We start from the raw sequence: 12500 nt of genomic DNA on the forward strand, positions 1-12500 counted from the left end.
GGAAACTTCATGCCAGGCCCCGAATGCTACCAAAAGTGCTTGGATTGGGTTGAGGAATGTGAACTCCTCTTGAATGGCCCGTTAGCTTCGAAGAGTAAAGCCGTGAAAGCAAATTATGTTCTCATTTGGGCAGGGAAAACTGGAAGAACACACATCAAGTCACTGAATCTCACAGCAGAACAGAAGGGAGATCCAAGAATGCTGTTAAAAAAGTTCGTGGAGTAGACAAAGCCAAAATCCAACGCACTTGCAGCAGCAGCAAATTTGCGCCGCTTGGAGCAAGGTGATCTTAGCCTTGCAGAATACATTGACAAAGCCACTATTCTGTGTGACCAGTGTGAATATCCTCCGGGAGCCCGCGATTGACTACTTCAGGATGCAATCGTTATCGGGCTACATTCCAAAGAGGCCTATTATAAGTGCATTGAAAAAGGCTCAGCATTGACGCTGGAAGAGGTGATAGAAATCGCTCAGTATCAGGATGCTACAGCACACCAGGTTGGTTATATGCGGCCAGAATTCAAAGGCGATCCACTACAGATGGAAGTTCATACACTCCAAGGAAACAGGCAGTTAGGAACCAAGTGGAACCGCAGACAGCAGCCACAAATACCAGGTTCCAATGATCAGCCCTATAGGATAGGTTCAAATGATCAGAAACATGTAAAGTCTAAAAGAGAAAGCTGTTTCAACTGAGAACATTGAACATTGAACATTGAACGAGAGCTACTCAGTGTTGTATTTGCTCTTGAAAGATTTCACCATTATGTCTATGGGTACACAGCGACCGTCCAAACAGATCACAAGCCATTGGTCAGCGTGTGGAAGAAATCCAGTGTGTAACTCACCGCAACTTCAGAGGCTATTGCTGAGACTATCCCAGTATGATGTAAACATTGAATACCTGAAAGGAAAGGATAATGTCATAGCTGACACGCTGTCCAGAGTGTCTCCACAACCAACACCTAAAGAAGGAGAAGACGAGGAAGATTTCATCCCAGTTCACATGCTTACAGAGGAGATCCCCGCCGATTCTACGAGGATTGGAGATTTTATACGTGCAACTGCAAAAGACACTACTTCCGGTTTACTGATGCAGGTGGTAGCAAATGGATGGGCTGAATTGAAGAAAGATTACCACCAACTTCTTGTAGACTACTGGACATACAGAGAACAGATCAGCGCAGAGAATGGTCTATTGTTCAAAGGACAGACTCATAGTTCCTGAGAAGATGCGTAACGGAGTCCTACAAACCATCCATGAAGGTCATTTTGGTTTTTTAAAAGATGCAGCTGAGAGCCGAGAAGCAGTATTCTGGCCAGGAATAATCTCAGATTTACTACAGACAGCAAAGAGCTGTGAAGTGTGCCACACGTTCTCCAGGAGCTAACAACGCGAAACACTGTTGCCCCATGAAGTTCCTCAAGGACCTTGGGAGAAGTTAGGAATTGATTTCTTTGAGTTTCGGTCTACTACCTATCTCCTGATAGCAGACTACTACAGAGATTCTGAAGCAGGTGTTTAGCGAATATGGAGTGCCTCAAACCGTTATGACAGACAATGGCCCCCCATTCTCGTCAAAGGAGTTTGCAGCCTTCGCAAACCGGTACTGATTTGGTCACATCACATCTAGCCCTCGTTACCCACAGAGTAATGGTTTTATTGAACGTATGGTGCAGACGGTCAAGCAGTCCATGAGAAAATGTGCAGCCGCAGGACATGATCCAAACTTAGCTATGTTGGTCTACAGAGCCCCACCCCTTACTACCAGTATACCGTCACCCGCAGAACTGTCGAATGGACGAAAGCACAGAGCATTACTTCCAATCAGATCCCCTATCCAGAATCCCCATTGCCAGCTTGTCCCTGAACAGATGGTGAAAGACAAGGACAAAATGTGCGAGCACTGAAACAAGACTGCAAGGGATCTACCTTCACTGTCACAGAATCAGAGAGTCTACGTACAACTTCACCCCCAGAGTAACCAGTGGACTCCAGCAACTATTACCAAAACGCCAGTTGCGTCTCAACCGAGATCGTACAGTGTCGAAACTACTAATGGAGCCCAGTTAGTGAAAAATCGTCGCTTCATTCCCCCAGCTCAAGAGACTGCTCCGATACCTGCCGTGAGTGTAAAGCGTGATGACAGCAGTAGCAGCGAACAACCGAGACGTGTGATTACAAGACCTAAAAGACTTATAGAGACAATTTAGTTACCGCATTTCAGTTAACGCCTTAAGCCATTTTCAGTTAGGGGGGAGATGTTATATAATCAGCTTAGAAGTGTTTAGGTGATCCAATTTATTCTGTCACCTCTCAGGTGTTGTCGTAGCATGGACTAGAGTGTTGTTGATTAGTCTGCATTGTCCTGAAAACCGTAATATATGCAGAGACATTTTTTTTAGAACTTTCTAGATTTGCATAAGTATAAAAACTTGCGAGTTTAGCTCTATGTGTATAATATTTTTAGTGTGTGCTCAAGGAATAAAGTCGTGTTGCCAACCGGAGTAGTTAACAGCTTTCTCTAGCAGGTGTGCAAGTCTACAATATTCTTGTAGCCCAAAAACTATACCTACATGTATAGGTATGAAGAATACATGAAATAGAAGTTTTAAAGAAAAAAGGCTCAGTGATAAACTGCTTGCAAATTTAAGACAGAGCATTAATATTGTTGTCTTTTGGGCCTCTCTTGATATCTCGTCTTTTTAGGCTCAGTTTAATGCCACCTGCTCTTCGGGAAAATGAGCCCGCTCTCAACACCCCAAAGAGACGGGGTCTTTTCTCAGAGAGGATACGCCGGACGAGAGTGAGCGGCCGAAATCGAGCCTAGATACTAATGTCATTAGAGTTACTGTTCAACTCAACACATATACATGTACAGACCTGGTACCGTATATGCTCGGGGAAAAGAGAAAAATAACTATGGCTTTTAACACTACATGTATGACTGCAAACATTTTTGTCCACTTCTTTACCATACCAATTGACTTAAAGTACTTGTGATAGTTACGTGTAATTATCAAGGTAAAGTTAGGAAGAAATAAAGTAACTGTAACCGAATTTAACTAAAGAGCACTCAATAGTCTGTTTTTCTGCATAACAATTGACAAGTCTTAATAGGGGTTGAACGATAATCTTTACCATCCTTACCCGCGGTAATAAAGAAAGATGATGAAAATTGTTTTATACATGTACATTTGCAAACGTTGAAGACAAAGGTTTCATTATTTAACATGCCTGGTTCAAATGCCCTACAAGAACTCATTTGGTATCTTCTGCTTGTTTGTTCCAACATTCATGATATGCATATACAGTGAGCTATTGTACAAATGTATGACATAAGATCAGTTTCTAGTGCAGCAGTGCACAGCAGGAGCTTCAAGGACCTCTGCTCACTAGGTAAGCGAGACGTCTGTACTACATTCATGTGTTGTTAATCCCCACTTAAAAAGTGTTTAAAGCCTTACCTCTTGTTCATTCAGATTATCAACAATCTCGTTAAATTCTGCTTCACTTCTAGCCACAATACCCCAGTTACTCCTTGACCCCATCCTGTAAAGACCACAAAGAGATGGTTACAGTGGTAAGCACCTGTTACACAACTGAAATATGTACAGTGTAATTTGTCAACACATAAACAATGTAGTATATGAAGGGTTAGAGGTCTTGCCAGTTTTATTAGATGATTATAGGACTTGCACATAACAGAAGAAGATAGTGTGGCCAAGCTTGTTGAAGCTTGGACAAGAAATGATATATATCAGTAAACATTGGGACCCTCCACCCCTTTTTTTGGTTTTATAAACTGTCAATATTCAAACTGACAGAAATGGTGGAAATGAAATCCACTGTAACACAACTGTGCCTTTTAGCAAATGTTATATCTATAAAAAGTCATTCCTAGACTCACTCTGATGACGGCGAGAGTTTTAATACTACAACGGCATTTATATTGCTTCACAGTACCTCCCACTAAATTTTAGCCCAAGCAAACTGCTGAACAGTACCTTTTCAGTGAGTACAGAGAATTTATATTCAGCTGAGTGTTGAACACTGATAAATGATTGATGGGCTATTGACCTGTGGCCCTTGAGGGCGATGGGTCTAATTGTTTTAGTATCACCCAACTCTATAGTGGCATCCTCGTCTCGAAAAGGTGAGGGTTAGCACTGGGGATTTGGGCAGGATCTTGTATGACTGTAGCCAGATCCTGGAATGGCAGTCTCTGTTGCAGGTGGCGCAGACGTGCCTTAAGGAATCGCGGGCAGAGGCTGCGTGTTCTTTCCTTGCCGCTCTCTTGCATGTAGCCTGGACTCTAGCGTTCGCTTCCACCTTTGAAACACCCCACTTTGACACTTTGCAGCCATGTATCTCGGTGTTTGCCGATGTCCTCCCATACACTGGTATCGATTAGTGCAGATCTCAAGTCTCGCTCGATGACGTCCTTGTAGCGGTCTAGCAGTGGACGACCCACGCAACGGACGGCCTCCCGCAGTTCTCCGTAAAGGATTTCTCGTCAGGTGGTCAGGCTCCATGCAATGTGCATGGCCGAGCCATCGAAGGCGTCGCTGAATGAGCAGTGACGGCATGCTCAGTGACCCAGCACACTCCAGGACCTCGGTGTTGGTGACTCTGTCCTGCCACCTGATGTGCAGCAGGTGCTGAAGGCAGCGTAGGTGGAATCCGTTGAGTCGCTGCTCTTGTCTGGCATAGGTCGTCCTCAACTCACTGCCATGAAGGAGAGTCGACAGGACAAAAGCTTGGTAGACGCACATCGTGGTCCTTTCGCTCAACAAGTCATTGCTCCACACTCCCTTGTTGAGTTTGGCCATGACAACAGCTGCTTTCGCGATCCTGAAGCTGATCTCAGCATCGAGCAAAGTCAAGCTTGACATGGTGGAGCCCAAGTAGGTGAAGGTGTCTAAAATCCCAAGCTCTGTGTTGTCTATGATGATGAATAGGGGGACTCAGCAACTTGCGGCAAGATGTTGGTCTTCCCGAGGTTGATCGCCTCGCTGTGGGACGTTAAAGCAGTGTCGTCTGCAAACAGCAGGTCCCGTATGAGCACCACGTAAGCTTTGGTTTTGGTGCAGAGTCTGGCAGAGTCTGGCAATGTTGAAGAGTTTGCCGTCTGAGCTCGTCCGGACGTAGACAGCTTCTGTACAGTCTACAAAGGCATACTGGAGCAGCATGAAAAGAAAATCCTGAACAGGGTTGGAGAAAGACACAGTCCTGCTTTACTCCACTGCTGACTGGGAAGGCATTGGAGGTGGCCCCATCAAAGCAAACCGTACTATGCATGTCCTGGTGAAAGGAGGTGATGATTGCCAGGAGCTTTGGAGTCAAGGTGACCCAAGTGAAGACTTTGCCAAAGACGCTCAGAGGAGAGATGCCGCAATAGTTTTTGCATTCCCTACGGTCACCCTTGTTCTGGTACAGGGTGACTTTGCTGGAATCTCTCATGTCTTGGGGATGTGACCTTGCTCACAGCACAGGCAGAGGAGCTCATGAAGCGGTTGCAGGACGGTTTGCTTCCCATGCTTCAAAACTTCCAGCGGGATACCTTCCTTCCCCAGTGCCTTGCCACAGGCGAGACTGTTGATGGCTATGCTGAGCTCTTCCAGGGTGGGCGTGTTGTCAAGCTCCTCTATGACTGGCAACCCTGGCAGGGCATTGAGGGCAGTGTCTGTGACGATGTTCTGGGTTGAGTAGAGCTCAAGATAATGCTCCACCCAACGTTGCAGCTGCATGCTCTGATCAGTGATGACCTCGCCAGTCATCAATTTTGAGTCATGCCAGCTCCTTGTTGATGATGGCAGTCTTGCAGCAGTTGTCAGTTAACTGAAGGTCAGCAGAGAGACCAGGCACATGGTGCAAATGTTCCAGCTTGCAATTCGAAGAGCTGGAGTCTTCGTAGTTTTTTGCTCTTGACTGCTTGGTGCAAGTACTTGCTAGCTTTTTGGGAGGGTCCCCTAAGCTCTATGCATCCAGTAGAGCAGGCAAGAAATGACAGTGTGGCACCTTACTGGCTGAGGATTGCCTAGCTTGAGTTGGGCAGTAGCCACCCAATGAAGCTGCGAGGGCTTCTCCCACCACTGGACAAGACCCCTGGTGCTCCTACTTATGCCAATCAGTCGAAGCTTAGAACCGGTAAACTGCCTCATCATGTGTTGTGCCGGGGTCTTGTGCTCACCGCTGGGCTGCCCATATGATAGTGTCCCCCTCTCGTTGTCACTGGCTGGGTCCAAGGGAAAAGAAGAACCAATACAACTTGGGGCTAGTTCCACTGCAGGAGTTGCCAGAAGGAAGTGCTGAGCACCTGCTATCTGCCTTAGGGGCTCCACTCCGGATTTGTCCTCGAGGTTTACTCCTGAAGCCTTCCTGAGATCAGGTATAGCTGCAAGGCAGCGGAGGTTTGAAATCAGGGTTTACCTTCCCCTAGATGGGCTGCCTTCACAAGCTAAGAGCCCCATCTACCCTGGGAAACTGGTTTTAAGGCGGTAGTGGCTTCGCCTTTGCCCCTTCTCCTGTCGGTGGTGCCAGTTCCGCCGCGCAGAGGCCAGAAGTTGGACTTAGCCGACAGAGGCTCTTAGAGTCGCACGCCACTGGGAGCATTTAGAGAGGTTGTGAGAGCCCAGCCTCACAACCAACTCCACGGCTATAACCGCCTTACAGAAGTATCACCCAACTAGTCGGACAAAAAAGGCAATAATAAAGTTACCAAATGCATATTAAAGGAATATTTATTTGGGAATAAAACGAAAGAAAGAAAGCGCCATGCTTTTCACTACTCAAGGACTATTAATAATAGTCCTCTAATAGCGTAGCCAATCAAAATGCAGGATTTGCATTAGTCCACTTGTTGGGTGATACTAATTATTATTAGTATATACTAAAACAGTGGATAGCGTTGAACGCACGGGCTGATTGGCAACTGAAACTCCAGATATCCTTTGCTATTCACCTCTCAGCAATTCGCATGAAATTTGTGCTCAAAAATGTTGTAATCTTTGCAGGAATAAATGAGCTAAAATATACCAGTTTTCAGTCATATTTTCTCAGTACACAATTAAGACACTAAGATTTAGAAGACTGTAGAAAAGCCTTTAGAACATCAATGAGCTCCATTTGAGATCTGAGTACAGTGCATCCAAAATCAGAATCTTAGTGCATATCCCTAATCAAAAGTTTTATGAATGCCTGGATACCTACACCAACCTACACAGTCATGTCCATATTTTTGGAAACAGAGTGCCCTTCCTTCTACTACACAAAACAATAATTATAATCAAATGATGCTCACCGTGTAAACCTTTCTGTTTGCTCCCTCTGTTTCTTAATTTCTGGAAAAACTTTTTCATAAAATTCTCGAAGCTTAGCTTCTTTGTGTCTGGATAAAAATGAAATTACTTAATCAGATAAAAGGATGGAATAAATAATCATTTTGTTACCTGTGCAAGAGAAAATAAACTTACTTTCTCTTTGGGTTGTTCTCATGTCTCTCCATTTTTATGAGCCATGCTTGCTTCAAAGTCTTGTATTCTTTACACAACTGACGATTCTATGAAAATAGTTGCACACATTATCATTATGTACAATATTAACCACCTGTTTTCAAATAGTACAGGGTCACTCCCAAGAAGGTTATACCCCATTCACACCAAAGTTTGAAGAATGTCTTAAAACATTGTCTGATTGAACCTTATTTCTCTAATTAGGTTTATTGATTTGTCTAACACCAATCAATCCACAACTAAAACTTATCAGAAGGCCAAACCTTTCTTTTCATCATCAGTTTTCACTTCATTATCATTATCATCATCATCATCATAATTTATTAGCCTTGATATTGAACAGAATTAATTTTTGCAGAGTACAGCATGTTGGTAAGCTAGGAGACCTCAAGAAAACACCAGGCTTATAGAAGAAGCCACCTCAACATCACAAGGTCAAAAGAAATAAGGGTTGCGAAAGTGTGCGGCTAGGATAATTCAGTACCGGTGACTATTGACTGGGTTGCCATAGGCAATCCAGTTAGAAAAAGCGTTTAATTTCTTTTTTTTTTCTGTGTCGGGTAAAGCCTTTCCTGAACCTCCCCTGCTAAGTAATGTCTTTGTGTGAGTGAGTGTGAGTGTGTTTGGAAGGTTTGAGGGGTAGTAGAAATGCATAGGTTTTATCCAGTGGACACAGTAGAACATTTAAGGTGGCTCAAAGCAGTTTCCAGCACTTTCCAAGACGTAGATTTTTGATGGGTCATAATTACTACTCTTTATCAATTGATGCTACAATTATAGTATCAAAATACTGCCCAATCACTAGCGAACACGTTGGTATTATTTTTGTGACACAATAAGTTACCATAGCAATACTATGACCTGCTAAAAACACCCTTAATTTCAGCTATAAGCGCTTATATTTAAAAAACGGCACGATGAAATTTTTTCTTATTACAGAATTTTGATTAGCAGGATAAGATGTAACTTTTGGCAAAGTTCAAAAAAATTCTGTACATGGGGTACATTAGGGCCTTGTGTATTAACTTGTCAGTGAATTCCTTGTTTTGTTATGTATGTATGTTTCTGGAGTGTGGGTGAGTTTTCACCGGAATCGAAACGTTTGTTAAGCGGGGCGAGATTTTTCGCCAGTTTTGTGATAGCATGATTCCCTCTGTGCATTCGCTGTTGGATGACTGCAGATTGAATTTAATATGCTTGTAAAGCGTGGGTGAGGTTTCACCGGGGGCGAAGTGTCTCGCCAGTTATCTGATGGGATGATTCCTCCAGTGCGTTCCCTGTTGGATGACTACAGATGGAATTTATACGCTTGCAAAGAGTGGGTGAGAATTCACCAAGGGTGAGTTTTTGCGAATTATTGGTCAAGATGATTCCTTCAGTATGATCGTCTGTACGTTGGATGATTACAAATGGAATTCATATGCTTTTAAAACAACGATGAGGTTTCACCGGGGGCGAGGTTTCACCTGTTATCCGACAAGATGTTTTCCTTCAGCGTGTTCATATGTCAGATGATTGCTGCTGTTGGTGTTCATATGTCAAATGACCTGGCTGTTTTTGTAAAGAGAAGTTAAGCTTTTCATTGTTAATGTCAATGACTGCTGATGAAACTAGATGCTTTCCAAGGCATGAGATTTTTGTTTTTGCAACCGTTTACGTGCTAGTGTGATTCCAGTGGCAGGCTCCTCTTTTTTCTTTGCTGACTGTAGTGAATCTTGAACGTTTTATTTAAGCGGATGACACGTTTTGTTATGTCCTGTTCAGGCGCGGATCCAGGATTTTGAAATGGGGGGTGAATTTTTGTAATAATGTAATAGAACTACAGCCTGGTCAATATTTGAGGGATAACAAAAACAAAAAGGAAGAAGGGGGGCTCAGAAAAAGGGGGTGAAAATTCACCCATTTCACCTCCCCTGGATCCGCGCCTGCTGTTGTTTTGTTTTGTGCTTGTATGAATCCCTCAGTGGGCGTTTGATAGACTTTTGCCAGAGAAATTTTATTCCTCTTTAGGTGTTACAAGCAAAAGCCAACCTCTTTAACACTAACGTGGTGTGAGTTATATTATTTAGAGCGTCATTCTTTTAGCAAAATATTTTTTCAGAACAACTATGAGTTCTGAGTTATTATAATCTGCATGCTCAAATTGTATTGAACTGGAGCTGACTTCCCTGCAAAACGTTTACTCTTGTGGAGTACAATTTTATTGAGTGATGTGAGCGAACTGAATAATAATTTTAAAAAAAAATGCTGCTGGTGTTAAGCTATCTTGGGATAACAGATCCCTTTTGTTTTACCTTGTATTTTGAAATAGACTTCTTAAAGGTCTGTTTGTGTTTTTTTAGAAGTTGAAAAGAGAATTGCAGAAGCTCCATCAAACAGTGTCAACCTTGTCAAAGTCATCTGTTGAGAGCCTGTGTCAAGGATTAGTGAGCTACATGTCTCGTCGCCTATCTGATTTTAACAAGTATGATTTTAACAAGTTTGAGTCGCTTCAAAACATGTCTCATGATAATAAACATCAGATGGAGGGCTTTTACAAAGTAGCCTAACAAACAGCATGTGAAAGGACGGATCTCCCAAAAGATCAATTTGAGAAGGCCTGAGAAGGTCCTTGACATCGTCTCTAAGGTAGAATAGCATTACCGCCAGGATCGCGTGGGAAATGTGGAGCGATGCCATATGAACGCAACATGGAGCACAGGCCACGGGCCCCAGGAGTCCGTTGTTTTTACTGCCATAAGTTCGGCCACATTAAGGCCCACTGTTTGCAAAGGAAGAAAGATATGCTGGGGCAGGCCAGAAAGGGACAAGAAAGTTCCCTCTTCAAAAGTGATAATTCTGAGGGTGAGGAGGAGGACTGATGCCACTTTCTGATGGCTGGACCTCTTGGTGAAAGTTGTATTGCTTCTTGTTTGACTATTGTAATAAACCATGTGAACTGAACCTGCTGTACTAAGAGTCCATCTTCTTTTCTCTCTCTTAGGGTGCCTAGTTAGTCAGAGTTTTTGACAGCCTTGAAAAAGGGTATCTAAATCAACCCCCCACCCCCAGGATTTCTGGGTCAAGGCTGTCATCTCTCTGGGGTTTTTCCTACTCCTTGTAAATGTCTTGTTGTGTCTTTTCCTTTTAGGAATTGTTACCCTGGGCTTGGGAAATTGATGAGAAATTCAACATGGAAATCGCTCACAGACAGTTCCAAAAGAATAGTGTTCGTTTGGTAGACTCAAAAGAAGACCCTGTCACAGTCAGCAGGGGATGGCAGCTAACTGTGGGCTTGATGATAAAGTTAAGCGGGTAGAGCAAGGCAAAGTCATTGGCAATGTTCAACAGCTAGGTATTCCGGGACTCTAACTATTTCAGAGCCAGAGAGCTGCATTCTAATGCGACATACTAGAAAGAGATAGCACAAAGAAATCCTTCATCCAGAAAGAACGAGATCCTGGGATGGATAAGGGAAAGACTTGTTATCTTCCTGTACATCAAACGCTTAAGTGGACAATTAAAAGGGTAGAAGTTTAACTCAGATCGTCCCCCGCAAAAGGCGTTCAAAAACAACATGTCTAGTAAACCTTTTGTCAGTTTCATCCAAAAAACCTTGATGGCTAAGAACTGGGGAAATATCTTGGTTGGGTCAGTTTGGCAAGGTGGAACCGCCGCACCTTGTTCTACCCTTAATGGTGGAACCAACCAAGCTAACCAAGCTTCACCTTTGCCATGATGCGCGTTTCCTCAATCTTTGGATGGAGGATAAGCCGTTTATCCTTGACACCCTGAATGATATACCACGGTATGTGGCAAAAGATTCATAACAGACGGCGTTGGATGATAAACCAGGGTATGACCATATCTTACTCTCGGAAGATAGCTTTACTTTTTTGGAATTCAGTGGGGAGGCTGGTACTTTACCTACAACATGTTACCTTTCGGGTGGAAAATACTGCCTTATATTTATCATTCAACAGGGCTCATGGCCGCCACTTTCTTTCAATCAATTGGAGTTCCTTGTCTTCTTTACATGGATGACAGACACAATGGACGATTTCAAGTTCCGTTAGATGAAGGAGAGTATAGCCTGTTGAAGACGAATGACGCACGCAACAACGCTGCTGCCAGCTCTGCGATCTTGCTTGTGGCTTTTCATCTGGTACGCTTGGGATATTTTCTAGGCCTGCTGAAATCTATCTTAATCCCCAGCAAGATTGTACCTTACCTTAGCCTGTGCTCTCAAAAGGTGACTTTGATGCATGGTGCCCTTCGAGAGATCTCCCACTGGCTATTTTTAGAATCCTGGGATAACCCACTTCGTTTCCCAAATAATAACAGTTTTCTGTTTAATCATGTTTGGGAAAAACCTTGAGGGAGGGGGACGAGAATGTTTTTGGAATCAGATGAAATTCACAAACAACCACCTGTCCCATTAAAGGAATCGAGCAACACCTGGATGTGGCGCGACAAATCCAAGTTGGCCTTACACATGGCTACCTGTTTCGCCCGATACAGCCTAATGGAGGTATTCAAGATTCGCCTTTCACTTCAGCTGCCACAGAAGCCCGTTTAAAGATAATACAAGAAGATGGGCGCAGATGACGGTGAGACATTGCACGGCTTCAGATCCAGCTGTGCAATCACCTTAGCCCTAACGGGAGGGGACTTTATCTGAGAATATGGATCAGGTTGGCTGGGTGAATTGCCACACTGCCCTCTATTACAGGCAGCTAGCGAAGGTACTGAACCTGTGTGGGGCCTCTGCAAAGCTTGTCTCGAGTGAAGTGTTAAACATTCCTAATACTTGGCAGGACGTAAATTAACTGAAATGCTTTGTTTGTGCTTTTCCCATGGATAACCCTCATAAGAGGCTTCTCTCGCAGTAATGACAATAGTTTATTAACAGTCGATAACTGTATTTTGTAGTTTTGGATGAGTTTGGGGAATTATTGTAAGAATTGGGCTGTCATCTAACTTGTGCTTCATTATTCAAGGAAAAG

General features: G+C 43.6%; 1 protein-coding gene across 2 annotated transcripts in view; it reads right to left on the minus strand.

The window, feature by feature from the left end:
• The window catches only part of LOC137976469 (serine-rich adhesin for platelets-like), a 134018-nt gene that overhangs the window by 80147 nt on the left and 41371 nt on the right, over window positions 1-12500 (minus strand). For both annotated transcript variants that reach the window (XM_068823831.1, XM_068823830.1), the window contains 3 exons: window positions 7477-7562; window positions 7305-7391; window positions 3469-3553 (listed from right to left, as the gene is read on the minus strand). In XM_068823831.1, coding sequence (XP_068679932.1) covers window positions 3469-3553; window positions 7305-7391; window positions 7477-7562 — 258 coding nt within the window. The remainder of the gene's footprint in view (window positions 1-3468; window positions 3554-7304; window positions 7392-7476; window positions 7563-12500) is intronic.

The sequence above is a fragment of the Montipora foliosa genome, chromosome 11 (genome assembly GCF_036669935.1).
Source record: "Montipora foliosa isolate CH-2021 chromosome 11, ASM3666993v2, whole genome shotgun sequence".
In the NCBI taxonomy this organism is placed as follows: Eukaryota; Metazoa; Cnidaria; class Anthozoa; order Scleractinia; family Acroporidae; genus Montipora; species Montipora foliosa.